The sequence below is a fragment of the Zalophus californianus genome, chromosome 14 (genome assembly GCF_009762305.2).
Source record: "Zalophus californianus isolate mZalCal1 chromosome 14, mZalCal1.pri.v2, whole genome shotgun sequence".
Lineage (NCBI taxonomy): Eukaryota > Metazoa > Chordata > Mammalia > Carnivora > Otariidae > Zalophus > Zalophus californianus.
This window is the reverse complement of record NC_045608.1, coordinates 79885054-79912519: the sequence shown is the minus strand read 5'-3', so window position 1 is coordinate 79912519 and position 27466 is coordinate 79885054. Positions and strand designations below refer to the sequence as shown.

The 27466-nt window shown below is 34.7% G+C and overlaps 1 protein-coding gene across 5 annotated transcripts in view; it reads right to left on the bottom strand.

Annotated features, from left to right (window-relative positions):
* The window catches only part of RELCH (RAB11 binding and LisH domain, coiled-coil and HEAT repeat containing), a 103802-nt gene that overhangs the window by 42425 nt on the left and 33911 nt on the right, over window positions 1–27466 (bottom strand). For all 5 annotated transcript variants that reach the window (XR_003516906.1, XM_027576092.1, XM_027576093.1 and 2 more), the window contains 5 exons: window positions 25118–25193; window positions 23759–23854; window positions 11397–11509; window positions 6983–7073; window positions 4003–4074 (listed from right to left, as the gene is read on the bottom strand). Coding sequence is in view for 4 of the 5 variants with exons in the window: in XM_027576092.1 (XP_027431893.1) it covers window positions 4003–4074; window positions 6983–7073; window positions 11397–11509; window positions 23759–23854; window positions 25118–25193 (448 nt within the window). In the remaining variant the exon portion in view is untranslated. The remainder of the gene's footprint in view (window positions 1–4002; window positions 4075–6982; window positions 7074–11396; window positions 11510–23758; window positions 23855–25117; window positions 25194–27466) is intronic.

Below are 27466 nucleotides of genomic sequence, written 5' to 3'. Positions count from 1 at the left end.
TAAGACATTACAGATACAGCATGTCTGACTCTCTCCAGCCTCTCCCACCTTCTTCTACCCTCCCTCTCTATAGATAACATCTACCTTGAATTTGGTATTAATCATCTTCCAGCATGTTTTTTTTTTTTAATTTTATTTATTTATTTTGACAGCGAGAGAGGGAACACAAGCAGGGGGAGAGAGAGAAGCAGGCTTCCTGCTGAGCAGGGAGCCTGATGCGGGGCTTGATCCCGGAACCCTGGGATCATGACCTGAGCCGAAGGCAGACGCTTAACGACTGAGCCACCCAGGCACCCCCCAGCATGTTTTTCTATCTACTAAATATGTGCAAATCCTTCAAATCCTACAGCACATAGCAGCAAGGACTTTGGCAAATCAACGAAGTCAACACTGCTATAAATGGACAATGACTCTTCTACCAATACTTGTTTTTAACTCAGAGAAGAGCTTTCAGAGTTTTAATAACAGGAGAGATTACAAACATGGCTCCGTTAATCAAAAACATTTGTCTGGGGTAGGAGGAGTGTGGAAACATTCTAAAATCCTGGTGTTTCTATTTTTTGAAGAACTGAGAAAAAAAGAGGATGATAAAATATGAGAGCAAACTTTAAAAATACTTCAAAGGGAACTGCATTGCTATCCTCAGATGCTACTCTTTTAATATAATGTCAACCACTGTTGTATCTTAATTTCACACAATTTTTTTTTGTTAAAGAATGTTTTAGCCTAATTAATGCCTGAAAGTAAAATAAAGAGCTATCATTATGCAAATTCTTGCCCTTACTTCCCTTCTCTGGACCATTATTATAATTTGATCAGTTTATAAAATTCTTCAAATCTAAACTTGTTTACATCCTTTTCACATCTAATAGTTAAAATACAATAAAGATAGAGGATGTGATCATTTTCATAAATTTACAGTGTGATTTTAATATGCAGAGCAAGGTCTAACAGTCATCTTTAAATGACCTAGTTTTTGCTTTGACTTCCTAAAAACAAAAGTATATGTAATTTTACCAAATTTTGGTCACATTTAGGTTGTTGAGTATGTCTTTTAGTACAGCCTTGTTTACTTATCCTTCAGTTTAAAAACTGCCAAAAAAACTGCCTTGAAGATCTTAAAAGGGCTCTGGATTGGTATCAGCCTCGGCAGCAGGACGTAGGTAAGTAAACTTCAGCTGGGTATTTGCTTCACATTGGTCTGGGCTGACGTCAAGTGAAGCAGTTAGTTTCAGTATGCCACAGGGAACCCACAAGACAAGTCAGGAGGCATTACTCCATTTAAGCCATGACCACGCTGAGATTTCACTGTTAGCAACTGTGGTGGGATATTAGGCAAGTGAAGATCCATGGAGCAAACAGTAAGCCTATTAGTGATACTGCTTAACATTCTACTATCAGGGGCAGTGTAGAACAGCTTATTTATCCCCTTTGTGCATGTCATGTTCATCTCTGCTTGGAACAGTATATAAAAGGATGCTCAAAACTGACTCATGTAGGGGAACCTGTTTAGGTCCTTTTCACATCTAATAGTTAGAATACAATAAAGATAGAGGATGTGACCATTTTCATAAATTTACAGTGTGATTTTAGTATGCAGAGCAAGGTCTAACAGATTTGGTCTCCAGGCTGCATTTTGTCAAGTCCTCCTTTAAACTATGGTTGTTTAAATTAAAATAACTGTGATGCCACCTCATTCCTCTACCCGCTCTAAGCCCTGGACCTATGGAAAGATACCTAAAAGAGTTTAACAGTTCAGGGGTCCTCATCTTTTTGGTGAAAGGATTCCTTTAGTCATTTAAAAATTAATGAGCACTGCAAACAGCTTTTATTTGGGTGGGTAATATCTACTGACATTTATCATATTAGAATTTAAACTGAGAAATTTAAAAACAACAATAAAATCATCTAAGGTTAGTAACATGTATAACATTTTATTTATTTATTTTTTTAAAGATTTTATTTATTTATTTGACAGAGAGAGACAGTGAGAGCAGGAACACAAGCAGGGGGAGTGGCAGAGGGAGAAGCAGGCCTCCCGCTGAGCAGGGAGCCCGATGTGGGACTCGATCCCAGGACCCTGGGATCATGACCTGAGCCGAAGGCAGACGCTTAACGACTGAGCCACCCAGGCGCCCACGTGTATAACATTTTAATGAAAATAACTATAAAACAAAAAAATTAGTGAGAATGGTGCTTTACATTTTCTTGCAAATCACTTTAATGTCTGACTTAAAAGAAAACAGGTAGATTCCCTTATCTGCTCTGCATTCAATTGTTATTATGATTGTTTCAGCTGAAGTTTTTAAGAAAATCTGGCCCCACAGAGACGTGTAATTGAAAAAGGGAGTATTTTAATAGCATTTTCTGATAAGAATAGATTTTTTTAAAGATTTTATTTATTTATTTATTTGAGAGAGCAAGAATGAGTGAGAGAGAGAGCGCATGAGAGGGGGTAGGGTCAGAGGGAGAAGCAGACTCCCTGCTGAGCAGGGAGCCCGATGAGAGACTGGATCCGGGACTCCAGGATCATGACCCGAGCCGAAGGCAGTCTCTTAACCAACTGAGCCACCCAGTGCCCAAGAATAGATAGTTTAATTCTACACTAAAACTGGACAAGTGGTAGTTTCTTAGAGGTTAGATGCAATGTAGAATCTGAAACCATGATATGGTTCCTTGCTAATAAACTCTAAACTCTGGCACATTAAATTCCACTGCTTAGGTGTGTGGGTGGCTCAGTCGGTTAAGCATCTGCCTTCAGCTGGGATCATGATCTCAGAGTCCTGGGATCAAGCCCCTTCTGGGGCTCTCTGCTCAGCAGGGAGTCGGCTTCTCCCTCTCTCTCTGCCTGCCACTCCCCCTGCTTGTCCTCCCCTCCCCATCAAATAAATAAATGAAGTTTAAAGCAAAAATTCCACTGGTTTATCTTGGACTTTGCCTCTATTTTTGCCCATGTGTGATTTTGAGCAGTATGCATTGGTCATTTGGGAAACATTGTACCACAGACTTATTCAGATGCTCTTCAATATTGACACATTTTATTATAATCTCAAAAAATCACATGTTAAGATCTCAGAAATGTGTTTACATACTTAGAAGCTGTCAAACCCATGGTGGCAGATAATAAATTTTCCAAAATTCTTGTTCTCACTTAAAAGTTCCAGTTTTATCATTGGCAATAAATGTCATCTACTTGTTTTTCCTTAAAGTGACAGGCTCATTTCATTCATTTTCATAAAAATATCTGCTAAATACCCATTTCTGAATAACGAGAGCTTGTGTGTTAGTGGTTGGTCAAGTAAAATCAGTATCTCATGAAAAAAGGCAGCTAGCTCAATTCACAACTCAAGCTATTTGAAATGCTTTTCCTGAAATAGCCATTATACCTCAGGATACCTCAGCAAAAAGGACTGATATTAGTATTTTCCATTCTGTCACACAAAATATTAAAAAGATATAATAAACTCAAGGGTCAAAATTTAGAATTAATAATTTTATTGATTCATCAAGCTTATTTTTAAGTGAAACTAGCTCTTCTGAGTAAATGGCAGTGCAGAATACATCCTTATCAGTATATTTGGGGGTCACTGCCTAGATCAGTACTAATGCATTGGCATTGTTGCCCATTATAGCTTTTGTACCCATAATGTAAGTGTAAACACAGAGAAAAAGATGAAAAATGTCTTAATATTATGAAAATAATTTCACCTCATGGACCCCTCTGAAAGTATCTCAAAGAATCTCCCAGGGTCCTCGAACCACAAATTTTGAGAACTGCTGATATTTAATACATCTATGGCTCATGCAAAATGGTTAATATACCTATCTGCCTGCAATGCCATATTATATCAATGTGAGACCAATCTTTTTGGCTCATCTCCTTCCTCCTATTAGGATAGCATGCCCTGGGAGAATTTGAATTAAAATATGTAAGTCACTTGATAAAGGTTTCTCTATTACTAAAAAGGAAAAAAGCTTTTAAGAAAAAATGACAATTCTTACAGGAAGGTAAGGTGCCAATGCTCCACAGGATTCTGCCACAAGTAGTCGTCTTTCTGGGTATTTGTGGTTAATCTAGAGTGAAAAATAAAGAAGTTAAGCATAAACAACATAACCTCCTTTCCTCCAACAGAAAATTACTCCTCACAATAAATCCTGTTAAGAATACAATAAAGCATTTTTTTTTTCCCCACTTCTGGGAATCCCTGTGTGCCTATAACTGGATCAGGAATAAGGGAATCAGAGAGAGACTAAAAAATGAGGTCACAGCGGTTATCTGTTAAAGAAAAAAGGATAAAGCAAAGATGAAAATGTGGCCAGGTGTCTAGAGATGGTAGGCTTACCTATAACTAGGCTTTCCTTAGGATGTCAGAAGCACCTTTCTCCAGCCCTAGCAACATTAGTTTATTTTTAAATTTGAAAAACTCAGCTTCTGGATATTATAGATATGGCTTATAATATGTGCCAGGAGTGATTCATCAGTTCTTTTTTTTAACTAAGGGATTAGGAAGTAAGTTAATCAATGATTTAACCACAGCCAAAATATGATTTTGTTTTTAAAGTAAGCAGACTTCAATTCATTCCTGTTTGTATATGCAAAATGTTGGAGTTTTGCTGTTAACGGTGACTACACTGAACCGTAACAAAAAAATTAAAAAAAAAAAATGACACATACTGGGTTTTGTTCCCATATGTCTTCTTCATAGAATATAAATCTTTCCTTGACTGGAAAAGAAGTATATCTGTTCTCATATTCCCATATGAAAAGGTGACATAATTCATTAAAGTATTGGATGCCTAAAATTAAGAAAAGAAATTACATAGCAATCTACCGGGCAACAAACGGGAGGTAGTCGGCTAGATAGATCCCCAATATCCATGTTTATTCAGGTATTAGAAAAGGTGGTGGTAATGATGTTTATTACGAACATCTGTAAACTAAAATTTCCAGAAATAGTAACCTCAAAGCAGAATGGTTTGAATGTCAAAGTATGTTATATGTAAACTTTCATTTTGCTTTTCTTTAGTCTAGCTCAATGAGTCTTAAAATTAAATGTACATACAAAAATCAACTGTATCTCTCTCTATTGCAACAAATGCAAAATAAAATTAAGAAAATTCAGTTTACAACAGTATCAAAAAGAATAAAATATTTAGGAATAAATTAAACAAAGTACAAAAATTGTATTCTGCAAACAATAAAACATTGTTCAAAGAAAATTTAAAAGAACTAAATAGATGGAAAGACATCCTAAATTCATGGGTTAGATGGCTCACTATTGTTAGGATGGTGAGATAACTCTTCACACTGATCTACAGATACAATGCAATCCTTATGAAAATTCCAGATGGCTTATTTGCAGAAATTGGTAAGTTCATCCTAAAATTCACGTGCAAATTCAAGGGACCCAGAATAGCCAAAACAAACTTGAAGAAAGAGAACTAAGTTCAAATGGTTGGAGTTTCTTTTTGGGGTGATAAAACTGTTCTAAAACTGATTGTGGCAGGGGCACCTGGGTGGTGCAGTCGGTTAAGCAGCTGCCTTTGGCTCAGGTCGTGATCCCATGGTCCTGGGATTGAGCCCCGCATCGGGCTCCCTGCTCAGCGGGAGCCTGCTTCTCCCTCTGTCCCTCTCCTGCTTGTATTCTCTTTGTGTTGCGCTCTCTTTAATAAATAAATAAAATCTTAAAAAAAAAAAAACTGTAGCGAGGGCTGTACAATTCTGTGGATATACTAAAAAACACTAAATTGTACACTTTAAGTGGGTGTATTGTATCTGAATACCTCAACAGAGCTTAACCAAAAAAAAAAGGAAATGGAAAAAACTGTTTAGAAATTATAGGTACCTATGAATAACTATACAGAATTGTAAATTTAAAACTGTATATGCTATTCCCAAGTTTGACTTTCAGTGGTCAGAGCCTCACCCTAAATTAGTATGTACTGTCATCGAGGTGACCTAAGGGACTGTCAGAGACAAGAGGACCATACAGAATGTTCAGTGTACATATTTAATCTAGATATGACACCACTAAATTTTAAAGAAAAAAATGAATACTCAAAGAAATTAGGAAAAGAATTCTAAAGGACTGTATGCTTTAATGATATTCCAGGGACCAGTATTAAGAATAAGTGACTATGCTATTATAAATAAGGCCATGAAATCTGTCTTTATAAGTAAGAAATCCATCTTTTCTTTAAGATGGATAAGTATGCCACTTAATGATCTAAACATCAAGTCTAGAAAGTCAATGATGGTGAGTTCTCCACAGAACTGGAATATTAAAATTCAATATAAAACCAGAAGTATTGTAAGTAAATGGGTGAGTTGGATTACAAATACAAAAACCTCCCACATCAACAGTTTACACTTTATATTCTGTATATATTTGTAATATGTACAAATATATAATACATATATTATTTCTATTACCCCCCCTCCCTTACACATATGCAAACACACGTGGCCTTCCTCTCCCTTGAACCTACCTCAGGGCTTTTGTATTTACAGTAACTCACTTCATTCAGATCCTTGCCTAAACATCCCTTTCTCAGATTCCTGCTCTGACCACCCCTTCTAAAACAGCATTCTCCATCACTCTGTAACCCTTATCCTGCTCTATTTTTCTTCATAACCTATAATAATACAAGACATTTCATTTATTTGTTTACTCTTATCTCCCCACTAAAAGGTTTTTGTCTTTTGTTCACCACTGTATGTATTTTGTTCATTACTGCATGTAATGACTGCAGCAGTACCTGGCACTGAAACCAGTGTTTCTTAGCTATTTGTTGGAAGAGCGAAGAAAGCAAAGCATCCCAGAGCATCCTTAGTGCTGTTAAATCACCCGTGCTGGACTGCAGAAACAGCAGCATAATTTAGATCCCACATATTTCCTATTGGCATTTAAAACAGAAAATATGAACACTCATAATAAATTAGAATATAATGGCTAGGGGAAACCCCAATACAGTTATTTACCTGTTCCCAACACTGTGGTAAAAGTTCAGCCTCTACACGTGTTGGTCCAACATGACGTGCAAATGCCACACAACCCGTCAGTATCATCTGCCTGAAAAATAACATAAATTAATAAACACTTGTACTTGATTAGAAAGCACAACTTTCTAAGGGTTAAAAAGAGCCAGCTCTGTAATTCACACAACATACAACATTTTGTACAATCAAATTAGACTTTTCCAACAATGGGCTAGGCTGCCACCAAGAGAATGAGTTAGTTAAGATTCCTTTCCCTAGCTGTGGCAACACCATCTGTGAGACATTGTGAAGAGATTCTCTACTGGTGTGAAGCTTAATCTCATAACCTCCTAAATTAACTTCCCATACATGCATTCTGAGATAATATGTCTAATGCTTCAGCTTCTACTGCCTTTCAGTTTCTAGACACTAAAACAGCCAGTGATTATTCCCCCAATGTTTCTATAATTTAAAACTATGGTATCACGTTAGTAAAATGGTATTTCTTAAATCAGAATTTTATACACAAGATAAATGTGGTAGGCAGCTTCTGACATGGCTCCCAATGTTGTCCATCTCCTGATATTCATGCTCTTGTGTCATTCCATATTCTTGAATGTAGACTGGACCTAAAGATTTGCTTCCAATGAACAGAATAATGGCCAAAGTGATGGGATGTCACTTCTGAGATCAGGCTACAGAAGTCTGTGATGTTCATCTTTGGGACCCTCTCTACTGCCTTCTCAGTTGGCATGCTTTGATGAAGTATGTGGCCATGCTGGTGAGGCCCATGTGGCAAGACACTTAAGGAAACTCTGGCCAAAAGCCAGTAAGAAACTGAGGCCCTCAGTTCACAAACCCATGAGAAACTGAATCCTGCCAATGATCAACTATATGAGTAAGCTCAGAAGCAAATCCTTTCAAATTGAGCCTTGACAGGACCACAGCCTCAGCCAACACCTTGCTTATAGCCTTTTAAGAGACCCTGAAGCAGAGAACCCAGATTAACTGACTCATGTAAACTGTAATATAAAAATAAGTGTTATTTTAAACCACTTTCTTTTGGGGTATTTTGTTACAGAACAGTATATAAATAATATAATAACTTCACTTGAATTGATAGATTTGAAACTTAAGAAAGAGTATAAAACTCTAAATATGATTTTTTACTCTTCAGAATGAAGTTCCATTTTAAATGACTTTAAAATGCAGAATTATAAATTTTTCCTCTTTTATCTAGTTCAAAATAGTAAAACCTGATGGAAAAAAAGTATGTTTTCAATACATGTTCTAAAGTAGCCAGCTTATAGGAAAAACAAATTAGAATGTTTAATTCATATTAACAATAAAAACAGCACTTTAAGCCCAGGCACTGCTCATTGCTACTTCAAGTCAACTTAACTTAAACTGCAAAATGACCTTAAATTTCTAAATAACTGTTCTCTCAGGTGGAGGAGAATAATGACAGACATTGTTGAGCCAGTATATCTTCATTGTATACTGCAGCTTATTCTCACCCAACCTTGTATTTTTAATCTGAGTCCCCTTAATATGTATATTATTAGTCTTCTATGCCTACTTCTCAACTTTCCCTTTGCTTTTCTATTTCCTTCTACTTTGGGAAGGCAAATAAAGTGAATAAAAGAAAATGGGCAAAGAAATTCCAAGATTTACAGACAGCATTTTAGCTGCCTGTTCCCCAATGAAAACTTCCTAATATCTGAACATTGTTTTTTCCCCACTAGTATCTTAAAATAATGAGAAGGCATATACACTGGTTCCACAAATGTTGGTAATAAATGAACTTAGGTAAAATGTAGGCATTTCAAACACTTGCAAGAAGTATACACTTGTATGAAACCTTCATGTGAAATAACTTTAAATCACAAGCCAGCATCTACATACTAAAGATGTACAAACTTGTTGAAAAAATGTTAGGCCCCTCAAGGCAAACTTCTTAGCCAGCAGAGTTAATTTTAAAAAGTATGACAGTTTTGAAATACAGGTTGAAAACAGAAAAGGTCAGAGAGCCAAGAGATTATTAACAGCATTGGAAACCGGCTCCTGTTATGGTAAAAATTAATGTTCCCTTGGGGTGCCTGGGTGGCTCAGGCAGTAAAGCATCCAACTATTGACTTCCGCTCGGGTCATTATCTCAGGGTGGTAAGATCGAGCCCTGTGTTGGGCTCCACGCTCAGCAGGGAGTCTGCTTGAGATTCTCTCTCCCTCTGCCTCCACCCCTCCCCCCACTCACTCTCTCTCTTTCTCTTAAAATAAATAAATCTTTAAAAAAAATTAACGTTCCCACTTGTAGAAAATCACAGGACAGGGATTGTTTGACTAGTATTTTTTTTTTTTAAGATTTTATTTATTTATTTGAGAGAGAGAGAATGAGAGAGAGAGAGCACATCAGAGGGGATAGGGTCAGAGGGAGAAGCAGACTCCCTGCCGAGCAGGGAGCCCGATGCGGGACTCGATCCTGGGACTCCAGGATCATGACCTGAGCCGAAGGCAGTGGCTTAACCAACTGAGCCACCCAGGCGCCCTTGACTAGTATTTGATGCAGGTAGAAATATAGTGTCAATTATGGTTGTTAGCAAAGAACAGGCAAAAAAGCAATAATACGAAGTATAAAATTAAATTTTTCTTAGGATACAATCAAAGAAGCCTGAGATTTATTAAGTAAGGAAAAGTAACAACTAATTATATGACAAATATATTACGCTAACCTAAACATTTTGCTTTCTTACTTTGTTATTCACAAAATACAAAGTGAGTCAACTTATTAGTATATTTAAAAAAAATACTTGTATATCTGAAAGGTGAAAAATTTAAATGTGAACGTGAGTGCTGAATTCCTGACAGATCTCAACCTGAAGTAATGATAGGTACTTTGACCACCAGGTGGCAGCTATTAGCTTTACATGTGGAGTCTGAAAACAGGCTAGAGATCTAGAGGTTTTTGCCTTGTAATAAAAATATCAATGTAATAAATGTTATTTAATTATTAAGTTATGAGGACAGGGAATAGTATTTTTTAATCTTATTTTAAATTCAATTAATTAACATTTAGTGTATCATTAGTTTCAGATGTACTTCAGTTATTCATCAGTTGCATATTAAACCCAGTGCTCATTACATCACATGCCCTTAATGCCCATCACCCAGTTACCCCATCCCTCCACCCCCCCCTTCCAGTAACCCTCAGTTTGTTTCCTAGAGTTAATAGTCTGGGAATAGTATTTTTCAATGCGAAAATAAAATATTAATTTTTCTACACAGTACCATCAAATTGTTCTAGAAAATTTTCAGTTTGCAATGAACAGTGATTTAATTTGCCTTCTATTTGACTAGCATGTGGAGGACTGCTGGTGTAGATTCATCTTGACTGGATCCTGAAAGGACATGTTTCTCTGCTTGCCCAGGTATATTTTAGTAAGAATGGGAAAGAGATATATACTCATAAGGTTTTAAAGTTTGTATGACTGTTTTTATTCCCAGAGTTGAGGGATACTTTGTATTTAAAATTTTGAGCTTTACTTGTTCTACGGTTCACTCTTATGATTTTCCAACATTTTCAGATGAGGTAAAAATTCTGACAATCAGTGAAACAAGTATGGAATATATAAAGTTACCTAATCATAAAGTACAATACTACTGTTTTGCAAAAGTATAAGCAAAAATTTTTTCATTAAAATAGAAAATTACAACATAGAAACACATTTCAACTGCCCAATTTTATCCATCCAGTGCTTAGTTTACCTACTGACCCACAAGGATGTTTTGTTCATGTTCACACTTACACAGCTTCACTTAAAAGTCTCACCTTTATTTGAAGGTTTTACCTCTCAGGTAGACATCATTGTTGCCTGATCAAAACCTATTCCCCATTCTTCTGGAAAGTGATCCTGATGTGTGTCCCTTCACTACCCTCAGATATAACTCATTTCTCCACCCAGGTATCAACAGTTGTGAGTACTGAAGTCATAACTAACAAAAACAAAATACTGTATCCCTCTAGCCACATAGTAATTGGTTTACAAATAGCCCAGTGATGCAGAAATACATATATTAAATATTTTACTTTTGTAGAACCTGTTAAGAAGCCATTCATCTGTGGGAAAAAGGGGGAATATTCTTAGAAATCAAAAGTGAAAGATAAAGGCAAAGAAATACTTGAATTAGAAGTCTAAAGGTAACTAATATAGAAGTGTACAAATCCAACATGAGTAATTGGAATAACAAGAATGGAAACAATGTAGAGCTTTGTGAATGGGGCCAGTGTTTCCTCTGCTTATTAAAATAAATACTGGGACAGAAAGAAGGCATTTGGCTTAAAATGCTAATCGTGATGCCAAATTAGTAAAATTAATAAATTAACATTATATTTATTTCCCAAAGAAGTAGTCATACCTACCTTTGCTCATCATCTGGCCTCTTGATCAAATTGAAAAGTATATGGAGAAGCTGATCTCTTTCTTTAGGCTCAGGATGCAGGCATGCTGTACACAATATGAGGGGGATCAACTCCTAAAGAAATATGAAGGTGGAAAAATTCAAAGTAAAAATGCGTTGAAGAATATTCACTTTTCCCCCCAGAGTATTCTTAAATGAACATTTAAAATGAAATAAACCTCAACATACAAAAGAGCAAATTCTAATTTTGTAAAATATGTAATTCAAGAAAAAACACTGAAACATATATTTATGTGTTGGTTGTAGAGAAGGTGTGATTCATAATGTAATAGAGTTATCAAAGTTGCAACTAACCTTATGTCCTTATCCAGTCCTTTCTAATGGTCTACTAGTTTTTGCACTAAGTAACATTCTATCTTACTTTAAGCTGATAGAGTAATTTTAATTTTGAAAGTGTTAAAAAAAAAACTTGCAGAAGCTAACAATATTTTAAAATTTAGAAAGCTAACAGAAAATCAAGACAACTCATCCCACTTCCCCAAGTGCAATATCATCTGTCTTAATTAAGACTACCTGTAATTAATAATTTTGTACCCTTCCCACCTAACCCCATGACTATTTAAAAAGAAGACCATTTCCACAGGTGTTGAATGCTCTCAGCACTGCTATAGAGTATTAGTAGAAATGTTTTATATTCAAATGGAAATTTTTAACAATTGTTGTACATTCAACATGCAGAGGTAAATTCAATATTTTGTAGGAATGTAATAACAGAAGTTTATTTCTCTCTTCAAAGAAATATGTAAACCAAAGTTGTTTCACATTTTAAATAAACTAAAACAAAATTCTAAAATATATTCAAAAGATATTAATGTTTTTCATTTTGGAATAGATTTTCAAATCTAATGAGAATAAAAGTCTAAAAGTGTTATTTTTGGAGGAAAACTTTCTAAATTGTAAAAATAATATTTTACAGTTAAAGAAATCAGTATGATGTAATAAGAAGAGAATGATTACTCCCACCATGTCTTTTTCCCAACTATCTTCCTACCCTCCAAAAAGTGCTAGTAGATTTAAATCAGAAACTGATCAGGGTGCCTGTGTGACTCAGTGGGTTAAGTGTCTGCCTTTGGCTCAGGTCATGATGCCAGGGTACTGGAATGGAGCCCAGCATCATACTCCCTGCTCAGCGGGGGGTCGACGTCTCCCTCTCCCTCTGCCCCTCCACCCCACTCGTGCTCTCTCTCAAATAAATAAATAAAATCTTAAAAAAAAAAAGGAACCGATCACCATGTAATAATGCACGATATCCTGAAGAAAAGTCTACACTGTAGAAGTACCTTCCCATTCTGAAGATGCTCCCTTAGAAAAGGATGATACAATTTTTAGCAGAGTTGAGACTACAGCTTAGAGGAATGACTACAAGTCCCTTTCCATTATTTCTAAAGTCTTTATGTATTATTTTAAAATTATTATTAGCTGGCATAAATCTTAAATTGAAGGTACAAAGATACAGATAAGAGGTAAGAATAAATCTGAGAAGTAAAATCAAATTTAAAACATTTATTCTGTCATCTTTGTATTTGGGCACCAGGTTTTACATTAGTGAGCAAATGAAAAGCAAAAGTAATAAAAAGTAATTGGGGAAAATAATTTTGTACTGGGAATGGAAGACAAAGTATAGATCCTATATTGTTAAGTAATGTTTTTACCAGAGATTTAATATGATGCTTGATGGATTAGTCTTAACTTTGTATGAGAAAAATAAACAACCTTTTATGAAATACTAGAGTAGAAGATCATTAATAACAGGGACTATCCTAATCCTTAGAGGATTCCATTTAGACTACTAAGAGCCAATGACACTCATGAGAGGACTGAGACATTGCATCAGCATATCCCACTGAGAGGAGAACCTTAAAGATGAAAAAGCAGTTATTCTAGAAGGCACTAACAAAAGGAGAAAAAATTTTAATGCATACAAATCAAGAAAGACTCTAAATATTTGTATTTTACCCTGTCAGATCCTTCTTTCCTGAGTTCTCTTGCTTCCTACTCAACCTTCCTCCTTTTTCCACTGTCTCTACATATGTACTCTTCCATTCTCTTCCTATTATATTACTCTTTAAAGATAAAGTTTAGCAATGTAGATATTTGCTATAATCGCAAATACATACACACTCTGTTGAAAATATGAAGTATAATTATTTAGCTTTTTTACCTCAAAAACAAGCATAGCAAAATAATTACTATTTATTCTTTGTGCCTTTCATTTTTTTCTTTTTTTTTAAATCATGAGGCTTAGTGATTCTTAAAGAGGAAATTTACGTCCTACATTAATATAAAGAATCTTTTAACTGAAATATGGCTGTAGACGTGCCAAACTAAAAACCTAATGAAAATCACAAACTTCTCTGATTTTTAGTTTCTTCAAGTAAAACATAAAAAGAATTAAGATCAGGGCAGAAATGGGAACTATTTCATGCACAGTCTGCAATTTCCTCCTCTATTGCTAATGTAGAATTATTAATTTTTCCTTCTGAGATCAAAGTTGGCCTCACAAAGCCTTAGCACTTACCAAAGCACTTCTCAACACAGCAGCTATTACCAACCAATCCGAATTGACACATGGGAGGAAAACCTGTCACTTCTTGTACCCTTAGACTCTAAAATTCTATGAACCTTAGGATTTTGAAGGAAAATATTTTTCATTTTTCTGAATCACAGTAATAAATCATATTGCCATTTGCTTTTATTTCTTGCTGGCAAAATTAACAACATATGGGAAGTCACTGCCAATCATTTTTGGATGATATTCCATGCCAAGGAGAATTGAGTACATCTTGGCACATTAATGGCTCAAATAGTTATAACTCAGCATATAATATGTCAGTCTCTTCCTCTTACAGAAATACAGAGCTGAGAAGAGGCCCAGAAAGTAATGGCAGAAAAAAGTGGAAAGAGTAGTTTGTTTCTCAAAGAATCAAGGATTTTAATTACTAAGTTATGACTGGCTCCAAATATCTTATTTGTTCACAAGTTCTATTTGTAAAAATTCATTCATTTATTCACAAGTTCTATTTGCACCACCCTTGAAATAAAGAATTCTGTACATATGTATCTGCTGTTGTATATTCTTTTATTTACTGTGAATTCATCTTTTTCAAGCCTCTGAAGTATTAATATATCCACATCAGATTTATTAAGTCTGCATTTACCATTTTCACACTATTCATAAATTTATAGATTTAAATCAATATTCTCCCTTTGGTATCTCTCCAATGAAGAAGTTTAGTGTTTTAAAAATTTTCCTTATAATTCTTGAATGAAACATTTAAAAGGTGGTAGCTAAATTTCCTTCAGAAGGCAAGGTGATAGTGGTTTAAAAATGTCTTTAAATGATTAATATAAAAAATGTATTGAGAATAGGAGAGCAATGTTAGACATCATATCTAAAGCTGAAGAATTTTTCACATGGGGTGCCTGGGTGGCTCGGTTGGTTAAGCATCTGCCTTTGGCTCAGGTCATGATCCTGGGGTCCTGGGACTGAGCCCCACATCTGGCTCCCTGCTCAGTGGGGAGCCTGCTTCTCCCTTTCCCCAACCCCTGCTTGTGCTCTCTCTCTAGTTCTCAAATAATAAATAATCTTTAAAAAAAAAAGAATTTTTCACATGAAAAGATCCTTAAACAAATCAGATTTAATAATGCATGTTGATAAAAATAATAACCATGGTAATAAAATACCTATGGTTTTGGTAACATTATATTCAAAAGGTAGTGGCCCCCTACCCACAAACAAAAAGTTACTGTGTCAATACTTCAAAGCAACAGATAAATATTTCATTTAAAACATGCTTTAGCAACTAATGGTACTCAATAAATGTGTATTGAAGTGAAATATAAAACAGATGTCCTACTAATCACTAGAGCGGAAATCAGTGCAGTAATCCTGTAGCAGAAGGTATTCCATTACTTTACTGTCATTTTGGAAAAGATATTTGTAAGGCCTTTAGAATTCATTAATCTAAAAGGCTTAGTAACTTACATTTTACTCAAATAAATGACTTTTGCAATTTTAATAACAAAGCTAGTTCTCTCTATATGAAGGATTTCCCACCTCTCAAATCTTAGGTTGCCAAAGGGATTTATTTTGTACAGCATTCAACAGTTCAGTTTTACAACTGAAACAAAATAACTTCTAGTGATAACAAAGAAATCACTTTAGAGATAGGAAATGTCTTTAGAGAATTTTACATTTGATTTTATGAGTATTTTTACTTAATTTTCTTAGTCTTACAAAGATTATTGTGTTTAGACTACAAAAAGGGGGGCGGGGAGAGGAAGCACCTAAAAAGGATCTAAAACAGTCCAGTGATTAGATGTTGGGTGGGGGAAATGAAGGCAAATTTTAACATTAAAAAAAATTTGCATGGAAATGTTGATAAGACAATGGCTTCAAGATCTTGAAGAATTCTAAAACAGAAAAGGAAGCATTACATTTAGATCAGATGCCAAGGAGGAAATGTTTGAGTGCTTCAGATCAAGAAGAAAAATTCTACGGTTTAGAAAGGTAATAACACATTAGTCCAGTAAATTATAGTTCACTGCTTGCCCTCATTGTTCCATTAAAATTATTTCCTATAACTCAAGCTTCATTTAAAATTTTTAGGTAGCTGTTATTTTAAAATCTTCCGGGCGCCTGGGTGGCTCAGTTGGTTAAGTGACTGCCTTCGGCTCGGGTCATGGTCCTGGAGTCCCGGGATCGAGTCCCGCATCGGGTTCCCTGCTCAGCGGGGACTCTGCTTTTCCCTCTGACCCTCCCCCCTCTCATGCTCTCTCTATCTCATTCTCTCTCTCAAATAAATAAATAAATAAATAAATAAATAAATCTTTAAAAAAAATTTTTCCATTTGGTCTTTTGCCTAGATATTAAGCAACACCAGATTACAATTTAAATTCAAGAGATGATAAATGTACACCCTCTGATTTAGATTTTCAGTTTAAACTTGTCAGGGTGTTGACAGGAATACATTTAAAAAAGAAAGAGGGGCGCCTGGCTGGCTCAGTTGGTAGAGCATGTGACTCTTGATCTCTGGGTTCTGAGTTCAAGCCTCATCATGGGCATAGAGCTTACTTAAAAAAATAAAAAGAAATAAAGAAATAAGGAAATAAAGGAAGGAAGGAGGGAGGAAGGAAGGACATTACAAAGACTCACATAAGAAAAAAAAACAAGATTACTCACCTTTGGAACAAGTTCTATACTTCAAGGGCTCCTAAAATATCTATTCTTAGAATTATTATCTAAGGCTTATGATTTTCTGTCTTAGATTTATTCCTAAGATTCAACCTTCAGGAAGCCTAATTAAAATACTTGAATGACTTTAAAACCCTGATACTGCTGAGGCACCTGGTCTCAGTAGGTTAAGCATCTACCTTCAGCTTAAGTCATATCTCAGGGTCCTGAGATCAAGCCCCGCCTCAGGCTCCCTGCACGTTTAGCATGGAGTCTACTGCTCTGCCCCCACCCCCAATAAATCTTAAAAAAAATACCCAAAAAACTGATACTACTAAAGAGGATGCGATTTACTTCCAAAATTAACATACACCTACAAACACACATTAAATAGGTAAAAGAGATGGACAAAGCTTATCTACTTCACCATACTATTTTACTCTACTTATCTACTATTCTTTTGTATAACTCTTGAAGGGGTTCAGAACAAGTCTCCCCAAAATGTGCCATTTTGGCATGTGGACTATTTTGAGCTGAAGGCAATCAAGATCCAGCAGACCCAAAGAAAAACTTTTACCTCTTCCTTAAACTACCAATAAGAATTTAGATAGGGGGCCTGCCCAGAAAGAGAGCTACTTCCAAGAAATAGGTATTTTATCTGAATGACTTATCTATATGAAAGGACAAACACCTAATTACCAACATCTGCTCTTCTTATTGTCCTGTGAATCACCCTCCTCCCCGTTTTTACACCATTAGCTCAAGACGGCATATAAGCCTAATTAATTGCCCAGCTTATCCTTGGATCTTATATTGCTATGCGGCCCTCATATACATAGGTAATTGAATTTATTTTTCTCTTATGAATCTGTCCTATATTAATATGATTATTAGACTAGCTAAAGAACTTAGAAGGATAGAAGTAAAACCTTTTCCTCCCCACCACTCTCATATAGTTATAATTACCTGGGCTATTATAACTCATAAGTTAAAAAATTCATCACGGAGCAAACATGAATGTAATATAAAAGAGCCAAGTTTGGTTTCTCAGAAGATAAGCAGCTCTTCAGAGATACTACTACATTTAAAACTTTTAGGGAGGAGCACCATGGTGGCTCAGTAAGTTACATGTCTGACTCTTGGTTTCAGCTCAGGTCATGGTCTCAGGGTCACGGGATCAAGCCCCTCAACAGGCTCTGTGCTCAGTGCAGAGTCTGCTGAGATTATCTCTCCCTCTCTCTCCCTCTGTTCCTCCCCCTGCTCATGTGAGGCTCTCACTCTCTTTCTCAAAAATAAATAAATAAAATTTTTAAAAAAACATTTAGGGAATTGGTTCTCTCCTTTGCCTCTTTTTTCCCCCAGCTTTAATGAGATATATTTTATATATCATAAAAATTCAAGTGTACAGTCAGTGGTTTTTAGTATATTCAGAGTCGTGCAACCACCACCAATCTAATTTTGGAACAATTTCAACATCTCAAAAAGAAAGCTTGGACTCATTCCCCATTTCCACTTGCCCATCCCCATTCCAGGCCCAGACTTCTCCTTTGCTTTTCCGAGTCAGCTTTCCTTGGCTTAGAATGAAAATAAAAATTAAATTTAGATATATCATTTAAAAATGCTTTTAGAAGTAATCTTTTATGAAATCTTATTTTTAAATTACAGAATTTTCCCTTCAAATGCATTTAAAGCAGAGACTGTAAAAAATCAACTCCTTTAGCCTATACACATACATTTATTCTGTAGTTTGGTTTGAAAGATTCAAATTCTTCAGTGAACTCATTAAGATGAACTACTACATAAGCCACAAATAGAAAATTTGTTCATGATTTTTTTTTCTCCTCAAATCAATAGACAAGTAGGTCTTTTAAAATATTTTTTAAAAAGATTACCATTACTTAACAGTAGATAGGAGGAAACCTTTTTCACTTTTTATTATATCTGAAATTGGGGTACACCTTATAATGGAAAATGTTATAATTTCATTGGAATTCTTTCATAAAGGCACATAATTGTTACAATTAATGGCATCTTAGATTTGAAATATTACGGTACATTAAATTTAGAAAATGTAATAATTGTGACCTAAAGATTGAATGAGATTGTTACTTTTCTTTTAAAAAAACAAAAACAAATAACACATCTATATTCACTGTGCTTTCCACTTTTATAAAAAATAGAAAGTTTAATTTATTACAGAACTTTGACCTTTATGTCACTCCCTTTAAGAGAATGGGTCAAAAAACAATTAAATGGATCATAAAGAGCATTCTTTTCTTTTTTATTGTTTATTTAGGTATATTCCTTATTGTTTAAAAATATTTATAAAATCATGTTTGATATTGTCTTCTATTTTAACTTTTCATTATTAGTAAAGGCAATACTGGTTTGTCAAACTTTCATTTTAATTACATATATGTAATTATATACTGGCACATCAGGTAAAATGTCTCTCTTACTGAGTGTGCCCAATAAAGTTTGAAAAACACTAATTTAAAACATGTTTAAAAGACTATAAAAATACTAGATATTTTGAAGCCTTAAGAACAAGAAAGTTCTTTATATACTGACATAGAAAGATACAAAAATATAATGTTACATGGAAAAGAAGCAAAGTAAAGAATAGTACATAGGAGTGTAGTACCATTTGCATAAGTCATGGAAGAAAGATCATATATTTGAGTTTGCTTACATGCACAAAGTATTTCTGAAAAAATACAATGCAGTTCTATAATTTTGGAGACTTCAATACCCTAGTTTCAATAATGGATACACCACTAAACAGATCAGTAAGGAAACAGAGGACCTGAATACCATAAAATAATTAAATCTAATAGACATATATAAAACACTCACTCTGACAACAGCAAAAGTATATTTTTCTCAAGTGCACATGGAACATTCTCAAGAATAGACCAGATGTTAGGCCAGACAATTCTCAGTAAGTGTATGTATATATATATACCTTAGGAATTTTTAGATGCAAAACTGTGCAAAAAAATACTAACACCAAATCCAACAATACATTAAAAGGATTATACACTGTGACCAAGTGGGATTTGTCCCAGGAATGCAAGGGTAGTTCAATATTTCAAAAATCAGTAACGTATTATACTACATCAATGGAATGAAGGGAAAATAATTATCATCTCAATTGATGTAGAAAAAGCATCTGACAGAATTCAACATCCCTTCATGATAAAAACACCGCAAACTAGGAATAGAAGAAAACTTCCTTAATCCATACCCAGTATCATACTCAATGGTGAAAAACTGAAAGCTTTCCCCATAAAATCAGGAATAAGACAAAAATATCTGCTTTCTCAAAACACTACTATTCAACATTGTACTGTAAGTCCTAGCCAGAAAAATTAAGCAAGAGAAAGAAATAAAAGCCATCCAACCTGGAAAGTTAGAAGCAAAACTCTATTTGCAGATAATGTTATTCCAGATAAAGAAAATCACATTATAATCCACAAAAAAACTACTAGAACTAATTTAACTAATTCAGTAAAGTTGCAAGGTAAGAGATTACCACACAAATATCAATTCTGTTTCTATAAATCAGCAATGAACGATCTGAAAGGAAATTAAGGGGAAAATTCCACTTACAATACCATCCCAAACAATGAAATACCTAAGAATAAATTAAAACAAGGAAGTGAAGAAAAAAAAAAAATAAAGTAACAAAAGGGACATCTAGGTGGCTCAGTAGGCTAAACGTCAGACTCTTGGTTTGGGCTCAGGCTGTGATCTCATGGGTTGAGGGATCAGGCCCAGCGTTAGGCTCTGTGCTCAGCAAGGAGTTTGCCTGAAAGATTCTCTCCCTTTGCCTCTCCCACCACCCATGCATGCACCCTCTCTCTCTCTAAAATAAATAAATAAACCTTTAAAAAAACTAAAATTAAGGAAGGATTAGACATAGAAAACTACAAAACAATGCTGAAAGCAATTAAAGACATAAATAAATGAAAAGAATCCCATGTTCATGAATTGGAAGAATTACTGCCGTTAGAATGGCAGTACTCCTTGGGCGCTTGGGTAGCTCAGTTGGTTAGACTTCTGCCTTCAGCTCTGGTCATGATCTCGGAGTCCAGGGATTGAGCCTTGCATCAGGCTCCCTGCTCAGTGGGGAGTCTGCTTCTCCCTCTGTCCCTCACCTCCTCTCCCACTCTCTCTCTCTTGCAAATAAATAAATAAAATCTTAAAAAAAAAAAAAAAAGGAATGGCAGTACTCCCTAAAGTGATCTATAAATTCAAGGCAATTCTTATCAAAATTTCTATGATCTTTACTGCAGAATGAAAGTAGAGTATCAAATTCCTATGGAACTGCAAGGGGCCTTGAATAGGTAAACAATATTGAAAAAGAAAAAAAAGAGAATTCATACTTCCCAATTTCAAAACTTAGTACAAAGCTACAGTAATCAAAATATTGTGGTTCATACAGGCATAGGGATAAACATAAAGACCAAAAGAACAGAACTGAGAGTCTAGAAATAAATCCAAACATCTGCAGACAACTGATTTCTGACAAAGGTGCCATGACTATTCAATGGGGAAACATTTCAAGAAATAGCGCTGGGACAACTGGACAATCACACAAAAAGAATAAGACTGGACCCCTGCCTCACTCCATATACAAATACAAAATGGATTAATGACCTATATATAAGAGCTAAAGCTATAAAACTATTAGAAGTAAGCATAGGGGATAAATCTTCTTGGCTTCAGACTTGGCAATAGATTCTTAGATTTGACACCAAAAATACAAGCAACAAAAGAAAAACATTTAAATGTCCATCAAAGGACATTATCAAAAATGTGAAAAGACAACATACCAAATGGAAGGAAATATGTGCAAATCATATACAAAATAAGGGTTTAAAATCCAGAATTGTAAGAACTCTTACAACTCAAAAACAAAGACAACCTAATTTAAAAATGGGTAAAAGACTTAACAGAATATACTAGAAATTATAACTTTTATTGCATGTGGAATAGTGGCTCAGGGACAGGGGAAGAGTTTTTGTTGTTTATCTTCTTATATTTAAAAAGAAGTTAAACCATGTAAATGTGTTACTTAATCAAAACCTTAAGTCATGTTTCTAATGATTTACTTATTTATTTAACCAGCTAGGGATATTACTACGACCAGTTTACTGAAGGACATTTTAATTGTATTTACATATTAATAAAAAGGCTTATCTCGATAAAAGATTATATAAAACTTGAAAAATAAGAGAAAATCAAAATATTAATCCTTTAATCACAAGACCTTTTTAAAAATACATAGTTAAGGAATTAAGTTGAAATATTAAATATAAGTAATCTAATATCAAAGCATGAAATGAAATAAAAGTTTTGGCCTTTCATGCCCTGGGATTGGTTTCAAACCAAACCATTATTTACCAATTTAGTTTCAAGAGAATACAACTTTGATATATTATAAATGGTAAATTTTCTGGTAAAATAGAATAATGTACAAATAATTAAATAAACAAAGATAAACGATCACTTCTTCATGAAATTATAAGTACATAGTTTTTAAATACAAAAAACTTAAAATCAGCCATAAAAGTAAACATCATACCACAAACAAAATGTGTGTATGTATAAATATATATGGCTTCATATATATTTATATATATAACGTATCTGATTACTGATGATGCAAATTTATAAATACTTCATGCAGTACAATCAGATTTTAGTGGTAGAATCTTTCATGATAAAAAAAGGGAAAATTAAAATAAGGCTTAAACTGCATCTCATAACAATTAGGTTTCTGTGCTATTTTAAAGATTATATTAAGGAAACATAGTAAAAGGGATGCAAACATTAATGCATTGCATGGATTATGTTACAAGCTAAAAAAGGAAAAGAAGCTCAAACACCATTCTGCCAGGCAGAACTGCAAAACAATCTGAAATTGGACACTGATCCTTCAAGATACAGGAATCTTCCACACTTATTAATATCTCACAACTATTTTTATATATTAGGTAAAATAAAGCCACCAGTAAGAGAACAGTCTTAAATCTTTTTTTAAATTCAAAATACCTATAAGAATAAAAATTTTTAACGTAAGTTTTACATGTAAGTTTCTACATGTAAGTTTTCTTGAGGATCAGTACAAATTTCTTGTGCTAAACGGATCATTAAGGATAAGCTTTATATGGGTTTTGCCAATGCATTGTGTACCTATCATACTGTAGGTCCCAAGAATTATGATTGAAATCAGTGGTAAATATTAAGAAGATAATAGAAGACTTATAGGACATATTCTAAAATATTTTAACCCATTTTTTATAAAAAAATTTTGTGAATTGGAAGTCGTTTTTATAAACTGAATAATTCAAATAAATTATTAAACTTGGTTACAAATAAATCATCCACTGTCATTTAAATTAGATTATAGATAACTTTTTATTACATTACTTAACTTTTCTTGGCTAAATATAACTCTAAAGATAACTCCTTACAGTATGGCTCATAACAGAGGCTATTTGTACTAAAAGATATTGACTACTGTATTTTGGATATTTTAAGCATCTGTCTGTCAATAACAGTTAACTACAAGAAAAGCAAAAGAAGGTACTTTCAAAAGTTATTGTCAATACTATAACTATCCTATCATCGTAAGGCAAGTGTGATTATTGACAAACAAATATAATAAAACTAACATTTGTAATAGGTCACTACAAGTACATTTAGGAAAAAAGTTACATTATTAGTCCCGGTTAATTTTTAATACAAAGAGGGTCTATTTTTGAATACCTATCAAGCATATCATATCAAGAACAGAGATAAAATAAATTAGTTAACTGGTAATGTAAAAAACGGACAGTATTCATGGCACATAAATGGACCTACAGTAATAGTTAGTGCTGCAGAAGCTAATGATGCTTTAAGCAAAATTGGAAAAACATGAATACCATGCAGTTTTACTGAACTCACCTGACAGAGGTGTAAAACCATTCTCTAGGAGCAGAGATGCATGCACAAAAGTAAGAATATGATTGCAAGTAATAGACTTTAACAAAATAAAAATATAACACTAAACTTCAAAGTGACAGAAAATGGACAACATGATGAGATTACTGGGATGAAAACCGTTTTATGTGTCTCACCTCTCTCTTTGCCAACAGCACATTAGGAACAATGTGTGGCAGGCAGCGCCCCAGCATTAACATAACGCTTTTCTCACTGTCAGCAATCCGAGACACCTAGGAAACCAAAGAATTAATAAATGATGACAGTGTAGAAATTCCATGAATGATGGTTCTTCAAGTTCAGGCTTTAGACCCTGCCACCTCTGCCCATCCAAAATTCCATCTTCTGATGGTAATGGTAATAATAAGGACATCCCCATCAACAACAAGAACTGTGGTCTCACGTAGGATAAACATTTCCGTAAGCATGAAATGGGTTGAAAACACCAGGAAGAAGCAAGCATGAATCAAAGGAGCCCTACTAGGCTGCAGTTCTGGGAACAACTGCAGATAACATAGGACTGAGGTAGCTTCAGCGGTTTTTCTTTTATTCTTGAAAAGATGCCCTACATAGCTTCAATCTATGCCTATGGTGATCAAACTATTGAGGTTGTAGAGCGAAGCTGTGTACAAGAGGAGGCCTGGAGGCTGACCCAGTCTTGCTGTGAGGATTGCCAGAAATGTATTCAAACCATCCGTTAGCTCTTTCATATTAGCAATGACATTGTGAAACTGAAGGCCACAAGAGGTCGAGTGGAATCAACCACAAAACAACAACTTTTAAAAAGGGGAGAAGTGAGTATTAAGATAGAAAGAAAAAAATAACAAAATACCCTGTCAGGATGAGCCTCCAACAATTACAAAGCACTTGAGGAAAACAAATCTGAGAACTAACAAACTCAGCAGTCAAAGATAACCACTCCTGGGGCACCTGGGTGGCTCAGTCAGTTAAGCATCTGCTTTCAGCCCAGGTCATGATCTCATGGCCCTGGGATGGAGCCTAGCATCATCTAGCGTCATGGGGCTCCCGACTCAGTGGGGAGTCTGCTTCTTAGTCTCGTTCTGCCCCTCCACACCACTTGTGCTTTCTCTCACTCTCTCAAATAGATAAAATCTTAAAAAAAAAAAAAGATAACCACTCCTAATGAAGTAAAAATAATGGAGTAATCTAAAAATAACTGAAATATAAACAATATTGTACACTTACACTGGTTTCCAAATTATACCAAAAAGAGGCATATTACCATATGTCAGACATAACAAATTAAAAATAGACTACAAAAGGTCACTTTAATACTAAACAAAACTTTAATCCAAAGAACAGAAATAATCAAATACTTTTTTAAAAGTTTAAAATTTTAGGAATTATTTTTTAGAGCATAATTTTAAAAATAGATGTTTATTTGAAATGGAGTCTTATCACAGCTGTTTTTGGATGAGATACTAAGAAAAACCAAATATTTTAAGAAAGTTCCAAGAATATATGATATAATTTACCTCTGATCCTAAACGACTATCTGCCGACATTCGACAAAAAGAGAGTAGAGCTTGGTGGAATGCAGGAGACAATTTCCTAGAAGAAAAATTGGACGAAAAGGGGACAGTACCAAACAGTTACCACTGGCATTTAGGAGAAGGTAAGTTGCATGTTATAACTACTATTCCTGCATTAATACTGCCCCACAAATGCTAAATGGATTTTTCAGCCACCAATGACTTGAAAGATACTTCACTAGAGAATTACACAGGGGAAAAAATTAGCAATAACTGATTTTAAAAAAGTTTAATGTTATGTGAATGAACAGCCATAATGTCAACGGATCAGACCTGAAATGTAGAACAGGTCAATGATTACAGAAAGTATTTGCAAAATCTGAAATGAGGACTTTTTTTCCCTACTTCTCTCTGGTCCCAGAAAGGTAAACAGTAGATACAAAGTTGCTGACAGGAATTAAAGTTTTGCAGACCTCTCTAATGATAATGATAAACCTTAATATTAGAAATCCACAAAAAACAGGTAAAAATTAAAGATAAATGAAGCAGAGGCTCAGTCAACATTCACGGTATATTGTACAGAAAATATATTTTTTTGTAACTGAAAATATTAGCTTATTTATGTATAAAAAACGAGGTTAAAACATTTGCTTCTCCCTCTGACCCTCTCCCCTCTCATGCTCTCCCTCACTCTCTCTCTCAAATAAACAAATAAAATCTTTAAAAAAAAAACATTTGTATCTCTAAAACGACACTAGTTTCTATGTAGTAGTATTCATAAAACATGACTATGAGTTGTGCTTTATGTGCTCAATCCACAAAGAAAAGGGCTAACACTAAAAGTTACAAAACAGAAGTTATTTAGTATACACTACAAAGTGGCATTCAGTAATTTCTATGATCACAGGGAGTAATGTACCAAAGCTTGAGTCTATTTGCTCATCTATGTTCCTCCTCCCATATTCTTTCAGTGGAACAGCCATGATCCATCTAATCAACCAACCCAGAAACCACAAATCAGCCTTTATTTTTCCCTTTCACTTCACCCCAAATCCAATCAAGCTTTTACCTTCTATCTTAAATTCTACCTACTTCTTTCTAATACAAGTCAGGCCTCAACCATTTCTTACCTGGATTCTTCCAAAAGACACCCTATTAGTCTTCTTTCCTCCCGTCTTGCTACCCTCCAATCACCTCTACCTTAGAGGATTCTTTCTAAAACTTAGATACCACCATGTCCCAGCTCTCTAAAACGAGTTAACATGGCTTACATGACTTAGTCTTTGGTTAAACCTTACGAAATGCTTCTTAGTTCCCCCAAACGTGTGGCATTCTCCTAGCACATGCTATCCTCCATTAGTGGGAACACTCCTCCTCCTACCTCTTTGTTTGGTTAACTCCTATTTAGTCATCATGCCTCAGGTTAGACACGTCTTCCCTGAAAACTTCCCTGTTCTGATGACTAGCTTTAGGTGCCCTGATTGTGTGTTTCCAAAGCAAGGTGAACTTCTATTACTATTTTTCATACTTTATTATGTTGTCTGATTGTTGGTCTTTCTCATACTATGTTTCTGACTGAAGGGGTTACTGCATGTTTTGCCTTCCAGTATATTCCTTGTTAACACTGCCTAGCACATAGTTAAGAGCTAAAAAAAATTAGTTGAACAAATTTAACAACCACGTTTCTCCAGAAAGTAGCTTTGCATATCAAAAGAGATATATGGAAGAACTCCTAAACACTAAAGAACTACTACAAATGCCATTATTGTTGAGTATCGTAACACAGATTTTTATGACTCTATCTTATCCACACTAGAAAAAATATAACTTTTAGACTGGGCCATATCTATTTCAACTCTGTAACCTCCCCAATATCTAAAGAAAAATATGGCTATAGGTATACAAAAAGTTGTGGCTCATCAGTGGAAAGATTTGCTTTAAAAAAAAAAATCCAATACTTCTTACTAATAATGAGTGCCTCTAAGTCTAAAAGAAATCAGTCATACTTTCCTATTATATCCCAACACTAGGTGTAATATCCCTCTGTTTAATACAAGGAGGAAGTATGACTTGTGCCTCAGAACTGCACCAGAGAATATTTGTGAGGATGAAATAAGTTAGGATACAGAAAGAATTTAGAACTAAAACATAAAAAAGAGCACAGCAGATACTCCTTTTTTTTTTTTTTAAAGATTTTTTATTTATTTATTTGACAGAGAGAGAGACAGCGAGAGAGGGAACACAAGCAGGGGGAGTGGGAGAGGGAGAAGCAGGTTTCCTGCCGAGCAGGGAGCCCGATGCGGGGCTCAATCCCAGGACCCCGAGATCATGACCTGAGCCGAAGGCAGTCTC